The 13,251-nt window shown below is 50.1% G+C and overlaps 1 protein-coding gene across 1 annotated transcript in view; it reads right to left on the reverse strand.

Moving 5' to 3' along the window:
• Positions 1-11,951: 11,951 nt before the first annotated feature.
• Slc37a1 (solute carrier family 37 member 1) overlaps positions 11,952-13,251 on the reverse strand; it is a 59,249-nt gene continuing 57,949 nt past the window's right edge. The window contains exon 19 of the mRNA XM_051153385.1: positions 11,952-12,043. Coding sequence (XP_051009342.1) covers positions 11,975-12,043 — 69 coding nt within the window. The 3' untranslated portion in view covers positions 11,952-11,974. The remainder of the gene's footprint in view (positions 12,044-13,251) is intronic.

The raw sequence follows: 13,251 nt of genomic DNA on the forward strand, positions 1-13,251 counted from the left end.
ACTTTTGCCTCGTTTCCCCACAGGAATTAAGACAACCCCCACAGACATGCCCACAGGCCTATCCGATCTAGACAACCTCTCATTGATACGCTTTTCCCAGGTGAGCTAAGGCTGCATGTCAAGTTGACAATTTAAAACTAAGGGATGCTGAGCCGGGCGTGGTGGCGCCCGCCTTTAATCCCAGCACTCGGGAGGCAGAGGTAGGTGGATCGCCATGAGTTTGAGGCCAGCCTGGTCTACAAAGTGAGTCCAGGACAGCCAAGGCTAACACAGAGAGACCCTGTCTCAAAAACCAAAACAAACAAACAAACAAACAAACAAAAAAAGGGGGGGGAAGCTTCATAACACAACTTTGAGGAGTTTAAGTTCTTAACCCTCCATGTTATCCCGACACCATCTTTGCCACGATCCCCAAGTTACTTGCTTTTTAGTTCCTTCATTGCTGAATCTTTTTTATCTCTCTTGCACCTACCTCTTCCTGTGGCTGAATCTCTTGGCGTGGAACCTCCTTCCTGATCATCCCCCACCTATACGCTCTTGCCTTTCTCCCTAGATTGCACGCAATCAGGGCAGAATTGCATACAACTGGTTGAGACGGGTGGCTGAATACTCAGGGGAGGGTCTACACCCCCCCACCCCCACCCTCCCCACCCCCTGTCCTGTGAGTGAAGTCAACAGGCCTGGCTGTGAGGCATTTTTTGTGAGCAGTCCTAGGAGAACCGAAGATGGCGGCTGTTTGGTTTGGGGCATGGTTCTGTTCATCAGATGGAAAACCTGGAGCCATGCGTCTACAAGCCCAGGGGACACTCAGAACTGTAGGTGGCTCTTGGGAGTCACAGAGACTCTCCTCAGAGCTCTCCGAAAGACCCGCCTTGCCGCCACTGGGCTGGGTGTCTGGTCTTCAGAAAGGTGAAAAAATCTATTGTGTTGTTTAACAGTACCTGGCACGTGATGCTTTGGTATGGAAGCCACTGGAAACATAGGCTACTTCAAGGGGCTTATAAGAAATCCAGCTTATACTGAATGGCTAGTCCGGCCCTGACACTGTGCCCAAACTGAAAGAACTTAAGGGGAGAGCGATCCATCTTACCTCACAGTTTCAGAGAGCCTAGTCTGTGGTCCATCACCTGGCTCCATGTTTGTGGGCCTGTTACAAGGTAAAAAATAACAATAGGAGTGTGGGTGGAAAGGGAATATAGGGAGAGGCCAGGGTAAGACATCTCCAGTGGCTTACTCCCTCCAGCAGCTAGGCCCCCGCAGCCTGCCTTTGGCCACCTTTCAATATTGCTGTGTTATTATGAACCCATCAATAGATTGATCCACTGATTATCTCAGAGCCTTTGAGATCTGGCTGGAGATGCCCTAGAGAGAGACACACCCAGAGGCGTCTTTTATTAACCTGGTAGTCAGGTCTCCACCCAACCAAGTCTAGAGCCAAGGTGAACCACTGTAAATTAAAAAGGCTGAATAGGGTCCAAAAAGCGAGCCAGACCTGATGGGGTGTGAGTGTGGGTAGGAGGCTGTTGGGGGAGGGGCTGGCCCTACATCCTCAAATGTCAGGTACCGCAACTGAGTGTGAGCTGTGCCCCTTTACAGAGTGAACGTGGCTCTGAGCTCCAATGGATATGCTTCCGGATAAGCTCCGTGAAGGCTTGGAATAACGACACCGTGGCCACTTCCCTTCCTACCTCCTCTGTGGTTGAAGCAGATGCCTGAGTTTGTCTTCTGATTTTTTTGTGTTGTTTTGCTTTGTGGTTTTTCAAGACAAGGTTTCTCTCTGTAGCCCTGGCTGTCCTGGACTCATTTTGTAGACCAGACTGGCCTCAAACTCACAGAGATCTCCCTGCCTCTGCCTCCTCTGAGGGTTGGGATTAAAGGCATGTGCCACCACACCCGGCTTGCTTTTCTCTTCTAAACCACACCTGCAGATTGATTTCTTTTCCAGCTCAATGACCCCAGGTGTATGCATCTATGATGCCAATCCCTGCACAAAACCTGTTTTGCTGCAAATGCCAGTGAGGTTGCTTGCCTCCTTAGAACCTAGGTGCTGTGTGGATGTTGGCCCAGCAGGGCTTTCCATTTATGCCCTGTTGATAAACAAGACGCTCCTTCAATGGAGATAACAGGGGCAGAGACCCATCGGGAGGGCCTCAGGGCAGTGGTGGGCTTGGTAGTCCAGCACTCGGGAGGCAGAGGCAGGTGGATTGCTGTAACTTCGAGGCCAGCCTGGTCTACAAAGTGAGTCTAGGACAGCTGTCTAAGACTATACAAAGAAACCCTGTCTCAACAACACCAAAAAAAAAAAAAAGTTGGCGGTGGTTGTAGGAGCAGCCACAAACACAGTGGTGGCAGCTGACTGGCTTTGCCTCCACCTATTTTTTGAGCCAGATTCTCCTGGCATCTTGTAGGTAGGTACTCAGAGCTGCCTGACATTGTTTCAGTGATCTGCTACCTAGCAGCATGTTCAGAGCTCAGCATTCTAAAGCTGAAGTTTATGCCAATACTGGAAGGTCACAGCTGGAACACCTGTAGTGTTCTTCATTGCAAAGTAATAGGAGATCTAAGGGAGGGGGCGGGGACCATGTCAGGGTCAGAATACAACCACTGCCCACAGGCACTTACTGCTCACTGCGCTCAGTTCTGGAAGTGAAGGTGACAGTGCCGCCTCATCAGTTCCTGGTGAGAGTCTCTGTCCTTGGCCTCAAGTGCTCAAGTGTCTCTTTCTGACCATGGCCTTTCAAGCAAGAGACAGAAAGAGGGCTCTGTCCCATTGTTTCTTAAAAAGTATTATTATTATTAATTATTAATTATTATTATTATTATTATTATTATTATTATTATTATTTTGTTTGAGACAGGGGTCTCTCTGTGTAGCCCTGGCTGGCTGTCTTAGAACTCTTTGTAGATTAAGCTGGCCTTAAACTCAAGAGACTTACCTGTCTATGAATTTCTTCCCCAGCGCTGGGGTTAAAGGCATGCACTACAACAAACACCCAGATATCATTGTTGGCTATAGTAGTAGTAACATTGAGCCTGTAGTGGGTTCCTAGGTTATTCAGGGCTGCACAGTGAGACACGTGTCTGGGCCTGGGCCTAACCTGCACCAAAAGAGTCAGGCTCTGGAGCGGGGAGGGACCTGAACTGTCGAGAGCACTGGTGTGGCACCAAGGTCACATCTCCAGAATCCAATTGGTGCCAAGATTTTTGTGGCTGGGTTGTGGTGAGGCTTCAGCTAAGGAGTAGAACCCCCTAGGAATGGGTCCCCAGGCCCCTCAGCTGAGGAGTGACATGTTCATTTTTGCCTCTGATTAAGAGAATATGACCTCCTGATGACCCCAATACAGATTTCCATAGAGCGAGTCCTAAGGTCGAGGAGCACTGACTGGGTGGATCCATTTCCATAGCATCTCAAAGCAGACAAATTCTCACGGGCTCCTCCTCCATATTAGTCACTTGTGCAGCCATCCCTAAATTAGTCTGTGCGGAGCCATATGCATGTCAGGGAAGCAGTGACTGACAGCTTGTCCCAAAATGGAAATGTAGATGACAGAAGCTGCCTGTAAAATAGCACAGGGATTTTTTTTTTTTTTTAAGCCTCACGAGAGAAGCCCAGTTTGCGCAGGAGAAGAAGCCGAGTGGCCTTGACCCAGGGGGGCTGCAGTGGGATGGTTCAGCAGAGCTGAGGAGCTAGGCATCTCACTGCTGGTACAAAATCTAGACACCACTGACCCCACACTGGACTGTGAGGTCCTGGAGTGCTGCTGTGACAGTTCCATACATCCCAGAGGTTGCCACGGCACCCAGCAGGATGCAAGACACAGAACTCATCCGGTCCGCTTTTCAGGAAAGATGAGGAAAGCAGCCCCGGCTGGGTATTAGAAGCTACAACTTGAGGCTAACGAGAGGCATGGGCCATTAGCTACTGAGAGGCTCCTGCTGTCACTCTGGGAGACTCAGGTGAGAGGTAAAGAGAAAACTGTCCTCTTCTGAGTTCACTCTCTGGTGGTCAGGAACTAGGACAAGGAAGGGAAGCATGTCTTCAAGTTCAGCTGGAGGAGACGCGTCGTAAGGACTGCCTTGAAAGTAAGATCTTCATGCCAAGCCCCTTTGAAGGAAGAAAGCAGACTCCTCAAGGCCCCTCTGATATCAGCAGTATGTTTGGATTGTCACAGTATCGGGCAGTGTGTTGAGAACTAAGTACCCTCGTAACAATCTGCGTTACTGTCTACTCCGGGTGAAACATTCCAGCTCTGTGTGTGAGGTTAAGATGGTGCATGAGGGGCTGGAGAGATGGCTCAGAGGTTAAGAATACTGATTGTTCTTCCAAAGGTCCTGAGTTCAAATCCCACAACCACATAGTGGCTCACAACCATCTATAATGAGATGTGGGGTCCTCTCCAGGTGTGTAGGTGTACATGCAGGCAGAACATTGTAAACATAATAATAAAGAAATAAATCTTAAAAAAAAAAAAAAAAAAGATGGTGCATGAGAAGCTCTGGGACTCCGAGGAGGGGCACAGACCCTGTCCAAGGAAGGGTGCAGCCACACTGGGCCATCTCAGTCCTGAGGAGTCAGGGCAGCGGCAAAGGTAGCCTTCTGCTCTCTGACACTGGGATCACTTTACAGTCTGGCCAAGTGGTCTTGACTTCAGAGAGAGAGGGAGAAATCCTGGCTGGAAAGAGTGGAGGACGGAACAGGACTGTTGATGAACCTATGGTCTTGGCTCGTGGCATGGTAGGCTTAAACATGTGGCCTTCACAGCAGCACGCAGATGTCACTAACTCCAAGTGTTCTGTGACAAGAACAAGAGATCCTGTCTTGGTACCCACTAGTCAACTGTAGTAAGAGCTGGTCGAGATCTGATGTTCAGTACCAGTTAGTCACCATGTCTAACTCAGCTTTTTATGGTGATTCTCAGTAAAGCACTGGCTCTGGCCAGAAGAAGCTCATCCCCAGCACACACATGCTCTGCCCCGTGATGGGCACAGATGCTGCTTGTGAACGTCTGTAGTTTAATGGTAGATGCTGTTTTTATTTTTAGCCTTCAGTTACGGTCATTAGACTATTAATACAGAGGAAGACGGTTTAAGTGTGGGACGTGCTCCTGCTCTCCCAGATGGAGGCAGCCGCTGTGCAGCAGGTGTTTACACTTATCCTGGAAGTCTGTCCTTTCTAGCCGGCTTCCTTTGCCAGAGTCTGCCTTACAATCTTTCCGGGGCTGGGTTAAACAGCAGGTTCTTCATTTGCATCGCGAGGAATGTAAAATTACACCAGAGGTTACTTGACTCAATCATCTCACCAGTACATGGCCGTGATGCCTACCTCAGCTCGGGTGGCTGCAACACTCGGTGAACCACGGTGACTTAAACCACACACTCCAGGTAACTGAGTTAAAGAGTTAAGGTGGCCAGCACGGAGCATACTTCTTTAATCTAGAAGAGCCAGCCCGGGGGCATAGGGAGAGATCCAGTCTCCAGACAAAACAAAGAAACAAAAAAGATGCCTCACAGCCATCTCCTCACAGCTCACCTGACTGTGACAACAACAGGTCTACCCTGACCATTGAGAGATCAACTGTGTGCTTCCTTAGGTCACAGATACAGTGTGAGCGCTCCATCTTCCTAGGGCTCCCGAACAGATTTTCCATTTTAGAAGCATGAGTGAAGATGGCATTTTACATGCAGCAAATCACTGTATATGTAAATGCCCATGCCCTGGATGAAATGGAATTCTAACTAGTTTTTTTTTTTAATTTTTTTTTTTTCCAAATAGAATCTTGGCTGAAACACACTTCAAAGAGCCACTAAAAGTCTTCAGTATTCTTTGTAAAAGTTTTTCAGGAGGTGACATTTTCAGAAAATATTCACAATTGTATCACAAGATGTGCTGGGAAGTTATGTCCTGTGAGGGCGTCATCAGAGCTGAGCTGGGCGGAGACACCCATGGTGATTTCCTGTGTGTGGGAGGCTGTCAAGGGTAGCTTCCCTTGAGGCTGAGAGACAGTGCTGGCTACCTTCTCAGAGGAAGAGATTGGTGTTGTCCTGCGGTTGGTCCAAAAACTAGAATCAAATCAGAGAAAAGCATTCAGCTGTCAATACTCGATCCTGCCTGTGAAGGCGGTGGGGTGTGACTGGGGCAGGAGCCGTGGGTACTAGTCAGGGGTGCCTGTCATGTGCATTGTTGGGGGGTGCCTGTCAGGATCCCTCATGAATGAGATTAGGACCCCAACAAAGGAGGCTCAGGAGGGATCTCTCACTCCTATCATGACCTTACAGTAAGAAGGTATCATCATAATCCCCCACAGACTGACAATTGGGCTTAACAAGCTGCCTTTCCTCATGGCTCTCCTGCCTTGATGGTCCCAGGGGTTCTTCCCTCATATCCTGTGTTCTGGGCCAGAAAAATGAGCCGTCTTCTCCAGTGTCACCAGTCACCATGACAGGAGGAGACAGGCACAGCTGCAGTGATCCCTGCCCATACGTTAAAGGCCTCCTGTCACTTGTTCTGTGTTAGTTCATCTTGACTCTCAACTTGGCTGGATTTTGAATCACCCCAGAAAAACATCTCTGTGAGTGTCTGTAAGAGGATTTCCTAAAAGGTTTAGGAGCAGAGGAAAGACCCACCTACTTTGGGGGCCACCATTCCACAGGCTGGGACACCAGCTTCACCCCTTCCTGCTCCCTAAACGCAGACACAGTATGACCATCCTCCTTACCCTGCCTCCACGCCTTCAGCACCACGATGCGATGGATCCTGAACCAGCCTTGCTTTTGCAGAATGGCTGTGGGCAACCTATCTCAGAAGACCAGAAGAGCTGACTATGTGACCATCACCCAGGCCTAGAGGGCAGGAGTCCCACAGAAAGATGTATGCAGTCAGAAGTAGAAGATATTCTTTTGCTTGCAATCCCTTAACACACACACACACACACACACACACACACACACACACACACACACACACACACAGAGAGAGAGAGAGAGAGAGAGAGATGTATACACACCGACACATGGACACACACATACATATGACAATAGGCCACAACAGGAACAACTTATTTTGAGTAGAATTAGCTTTTTGTCATGTAGTCCAGGCTGTCCTTGAATTCATTTTGTAGCCCAGCCTGACTCTGGATTTGTCTGATCCTCTGTCTAGCTCCAGAGTGCTGAGATTATAGGCACATACCGTCACATCTTATTTAATGCGTGTTAGGGAGGAAGCCCAGGGCCTCGTGAATGCCAGGCAAGCACTCTACCAACCGAGCTACATCTCCAGGCCTATACTGACTGGATTTTCCAGGCCGGTGCCTGCAGGGCTGGCTCTGGCCCCTACTGTGGACAATCTGAAGTACGCAGCCCACCAGTACCTTTGGCTCATGGCTGGGGGCTGGCCAGGGATCCTGGTCAACGGCTCTTCCTTGCTGGCCTCAGCTCCCTGGCTGCCCTGTGTTTGCCTGCAGTCCTGCCACACAGGGACTGTTTGCAGACCTGAGTGGGAGCCACAGGCCAGCACATATCCATGCGAATGCAGCGTGGGTCTCATGCGCTATTTTCAGATTCCAGTGATTTCAGCCGCCTCTGGATGAAAAGATGATTTTAATACTGAAAACTGTACACTTTATCCTTAAAATGTCATTGCGCTTCTGCTATATTGCTCTTTTGTTGTTGCTTTTATTTTTGTTTTTGGAGACAGGGTTTCTCTGTGTAGCCCTGGCTGTCCTGGAATCACTTTATAGACCAGGCTGGCCTCGAACTCAGAGATCCACCTGCCCCAGCCTCCCGAGTGCTGGTTTTAAAGGCATGAGCCACCACTGCCCAGCCTGCTATACTTCTCTTAAAAGTAGTGGTGTGTAGGCAGGTGGTGGTGGAGGCATATGCCTTTAATCTCAGCACTTGGGAGGCAGAGGCAGAGGCAAAGGCAGGTAGATCTCTGTGAGTTCAAGGCCAGCCTGGTCTACAGAGCGGAGTTCCAGGGCGGCTAGAGCTGTTACACAGAGAAACCCTGTCTCAAAAAACAAAAAACAAAAACAAAGTAGTGGTGTGTATGTGTTTTCAGACAGTCTCAGGGCTCAGCCTGGAAGTGAAGGAACGCAGGACAGCTTTTCCTCATGGGCTATGGGCGATTTTCTTCCAGTGCTTTGGTACGTTGAGCTGAGAGCAGATCCTTCACCCTTGAGGTCTCCTATGCTGAGTTCCTGGTGACCATAGGCTGGGAGTTCCACTGCCCCATCCCAGGAGATCTGATTGGTGATGCCTCAGAGGGATCACTCTGTAGGCAGAGAGCACTGGGTTTAAAAGAGTTTGTTTATTATATGACTTTTCTCTGGGCAGTGGTGGCACATGCCTTTAATCTCAGCACTTGGGAGTCAGAGGCAGGAGTCAGAGGCAGGTGGATCTTTGAGTTAGAGGCCAGCCTGGTCTATGGAGTGAGCTCCAGGATAGCCAGGGCTACACGGAGAAACCCTGTCTCAAACAAACAAGCAAACAGAGCAGCCTTACATATGAACTCACAGGGGTTGTGGCAGCGCGCACAACACCTGGGCAAACTCAAGCCGGACAAAATTCCAGCACAGAGGGTGGGAGGTGGGCACAAAGAGAAGACCCATCATCCTCAGCTGTAGAGCTTTAGGGAACTCATAACTGCCAGAGGCAGGAAGGGAAGCCAGTGTTGGAGTAGACAGCTCCTGGTCACGAGACCAGAACGCCTGGCCCTGGGAGCAGGGGAGGGGATGACAGGGGGGTGAAGGGGGGGAGTGGGGGGGGGTTGGGGTTGGGGGTGGGTGGGTGGGGTGGGGGGGGGGGTGGGGGTGGGGGGTGGGGGTGGGGAAGCTGAGCCTCCTAGGTGGGCTGGTTCAGTCATTTTGCCATCAAGACTATCCTAGAGAGGCAGGCTCACCTTAAGCCATGCTGAAGAGGTGGGCAGAACAGTCTTTTAATGAGACACTGCGATTTTCCTTCCCAGAATCCCTGCCCCTGCCTGCTTTGCCCTTTCTTTTTTTGTATCTTTTCCTCTGAGTGTTTTCCTTAACGCTCTGGGCTGTCTTGTCCCCTAACACTTTAGGCTTCCTTGGTCTTTCTTTAAAGCCCCCTGTCTACCATGTGGCTGCTTGACCGTCATGTGTCGGTCCCCATGCCGGGTTTAAGGCATGGCTTTTCCCTTCTCTCCTCCGCTGGGCAGCGGCTCAGGCATTACAGCTTGTCTGCCCTGGGGCTCTTCTTTTAAACTCTAATAGCATTACCCGAGTGTGCTCATTCAGTCCATTCTTAAATTCTTTTATTAATGAGACTAAACCTCAAAAGGGGAACCACATCCCCCCGCCTCCCTGCCATATCACAAGTAGGGCTGGTGACCACTGTGTGTGGGAAACTGACAATTATGTCAATGTTCATAGAGATTTCATTTAAAGAAAGAAAAATTTATACATGTAGCAATACCATTAAAAACGAAACAGCAGCAAAAATACAAAACAAAAGAAACTAAAAACCAAACTCAACAATGATAACCACTAAAAAAGCCAGCCCACTGTCATCAGTGGGCCTCCGGAAGAGTTCAAGGACAGGCCTTCCACCAACTGTTGGTCTGCAGAACTTGGGGGTGCTCCACCCTACCTCAGGAGCCCATGGCCAGTTGCTCTAGATACTGTGCATCCCACCACCGAGGGCGTGCCCTGTGAGAACTGGGGCCATTGCAGGTCCTGAGGGCCTCTCCCAGGCTCAGCTGAAGCACCCTCACACTCACCAGATGCCATTTCACAGACAAGGATAAGTGTTGGGATACTCAAAGTTCCACAACTTACCAAATATCCAGAGCTGGCGCTTACTGGGGCCCTGGCTCAGCTTTCTCTGTGGAGCCCCTTTTCTCTTGCAAAAGTCTGCAAAAATGTCTTCGGTTACTATCTTCAACTCGGACAGAATCGAGAACCACCAAGGAAATAAGCCTCTGGGTATGCCTATGAAGAATGTTCTAGATTGAATTAACTGAAGTAGGAAAGCCCACTTAAAGGTGGGAGGCACCATTCCATGGCTTGAGGACTCACGCCAAGGATTTGAGGCCAGCGGGGCACGAACATCCATCTCTCCCTGCTTCTGACGGTGAGGGCAGTACACCTTCTCCGCCACACGAACCAAAAGAAACCTTTCTCAGGCGGGCGGGCGTGCGTGGTGATGCATGCCTTTAATGCCAGCACTCGGGAGGCAGAGGCAGGTGGATCCTTGTGAGTTCGAGGCCAGCCAAGGCTATACAGTGAAACCCTGCGTCGAAAAACAAACAAAAACAAAACAGAAAAGAAAACTTTCTGTCCTTCAAGTGTCTTTTGTCAGGTACTTTGTCCCAGAAACATAAAATAACTAATGTGGCTGGGCACGCCTGAAATCCCAACACTCTGGGAGGCAGAGGAACATGGATCTCTATGAATTTGAGGTCCACCCGCTCTACAAAGTAAGTCCAGGCTAGCCAGTGCAACAAAAACCTTGTCTCGAAAAACCAAAAATCAACCAACCAACCAACCAAACCCCAACAAAACAAAACAAAACAAAAAACCCTAATATACTCTCCAGTCCTAAGAAAACCAGAGACAGAGTCTGTCTAGGGTCTTTCGTTAGCAGAATGCAGACCTGGATGAAAATAATCATTTACATTGTGCTTGGGCTTTTTAAAAAAAATTTTTTTAATAAAAACTCATTTATTTCAAAGAGCAGATACAACCAAGACAACAAATGGCCACAGAACAATCATAGCTCGTCTTAATAAATAACAAAATGCCATTTATCTCTCTTAAAATCTATGTAACACATTGTACATTTAAAATAATAAATAATCCCTGTGGGTCTAGAGACAGCCCAGGTGTCTGGGATAAGTGGGATAGCTGGGTGGGATCCATTGCCACTAGGACCCAATGAGGTCCCCTCCCCAGACTCTGTGCTCTCTCAGTTCTGCGGGGACGGCAGCACATGCTGCTGCTTTGGGACTGGCCTTTCTAGTGCCCCCGTCTGGTTGGGGGCTTATTGCTTCACAGCCGTTTACATCTTGACATGGTTGGTATCAAGCGTGGGTCTTCGTGCCTGCTGGGTGTGGACTCCATCTCAGTTTCTGACATCACATTCATGACGTGTCCCATCCTTTAACCCCGTCCTTTTACCTCATGCATTCACGAAACAGGAGGGCAGGATGGCTTGGGCTCACAGGCTAGGTAACATTCTGCACTGGGTACCTGAGAGGGGTGGGCTGCCTGGGTGCTGCAGGCCAGTCCTATCTGTCACCGTGCAGGCAGAGTTCAGCGTGCACCTGCGAGGCTGGGGCTGGCTGGGCCATTGGGCCTCGGCCCATTAAGGCAGTGGGACACAGCCAGGCAGACTCCCCATGGTCCTCCTGAGCTCGATGTCTGTCTATCCAGCCAGTCTCAGGGTGGCTTCCGAGCGGCCCCCAGGTGTATGTGGAAAAGCGAGTTTTTCTTTTTACAACAGGATCCTTCGTTTCAGATTTTCCAAAGACAGTGTGTGTAAGACGGGCCCAGGCACTCCAGAGGACTCCGTGGTCAGTGTTCCTTCAGCCTAAAGGCAAGGGATATGGTGACAGAGGGCCACACAGAGATGCTGAACACAACACACATAAGACGCATGGACCCCACGCAGCGCTGGCCTGGTGCCTTCCCCGGGATGCCTTGCTTCAGGAACAGGCTGATGGGTGAACTGTGTGCCCTTCCCATGGCTCCTCGGTGGCAGGGCACGGGAAGGAAGGAGAGGAAGATGGCTGCTGGAGAGATTGTCTTGGCTGGGAAGCCACAGCTCACAAACCCACAAAGGCAGTTCCCTCACACTCCCCTCTCGAGTCTGAAGAGAGATTCGTACAATTGCATCCACACAAAAGCATTTATTAGACAAGAAAGGAGAGGGGCTACAGTGTGCCAAGATCAGGATGTGCCCTTCCCATCAGGCTGCCCGGAGTTGCCCTGTCCCCAGAGAGGCCACAGTGGACTTACGGAGCCTGGATCCCAGTAGCTGGCCCTGGACAACTCAGTTCCTTGTGTATGAGGCGGATCAGGAACTGCACCCAAAATAGAAAAGATACTGTCACCGTGTAAAGGCAAAAGCAGAGGGCAGGCATGACCTGGTGAAGCTTGCCGGATTGTGTGGCTCCTTCTCTGAAGCACCTACAGGCTTTTGCCCCAGGGAGGTGTTGCTACTTGAGCAGAGAGCACGCCAGCACCTGGCCTGAGGTGAAGGCTGGCCCTCACTAAGTCCTCAGGATAATTCAGAAAGCCTGCATCAAAATAGGCTTTTAGCACAGACTTCAAAACGAACCCAGCCACAAGGTACACCAAATGGAAACAAGACAGGAAAAGCAGGGGAGGTAGCCCACAGTGTGTGTGTGTGTGTGTGTGTGTGTGTGTATACACATACCTCTGGCTGCCTTCCACACAGTGCTAACTGCTAGGCTAAGATCCATTGGTATTCACTAAAGCAGAGTAATGGCTGGCTGCCACCCGAAGCTCAGGGCTTACCCTGAGTGCAGGTGTACAGCTAGTCTCTGTGACAGACAGCAGACCACCATCAGGCTTTGGAGCTGCATGGAAGGGCATCCTGAGGGAAGTCTCAGCTTCTGGTGGCATGGGCTTAGAAGGCAGCAGGCATCCTTAACCCAGAGGGGCTTGGGGTATGGGAGCAGGCGGTGAAGATGCTAAGCCACCACTGCTGCCTGCCCTCATCAGTTGCATAGCAGGCCTCAGGCCATGGCTTCTAGACACCCCATGTTCAGGATGGAGGCCCATGTGCATAAGCTAAGAATGGGAGTGTCTCCTACGGATAAGACACTGTGCCAGCACTTGGCTTTGTTGGAAGGACCCTGCTGTTTGAGGTCACAGTCCTCCTGGTCTGGATGGCTTTTCTGAGCTCCGGCTCTCTGCCTGACTCCATCTTTAAACATAGATGCCTTTAAACATAGATGCCCCTAACCACATCTGATATCTGGCCCTTGACACAGCTCCCTGCTAGCAGCTCTCCCCTCCCTTACGCCTATAGGATAATTAGGTACTGTGCTTCCAATCATATGATGGGAGCGTGCTGCCAAATGTAAAATAAGCAACCTAAAAGTACCTGATTTCAACCAATATCGCACACCTATCCTAGAAGCTCCCCCGCTCACTCCCCAAGGGCTATTCAGCCTTTGTCCTCCCTGAGTAAAGTTGAACTAGCTCCTGAAGTGGTTCCTGCAGTGTTTCATCTCCTTCATGCTTATGGCCTTCCAGGACCTGC

The sequence above is a fragment of the Acomys russatus genome, chromosome 11 (assembly GCF_903995435.1).
Source record: "Acomys russatus chromosome 11, mAcoRus1.1, whole genome shotgun sequence".
Classification (NCBI taxonomy): Eukaryota; Metazoa; Chordata; class Mammalia; order Rodentia; family Muridae; genus Acomys; species Acomys russatus.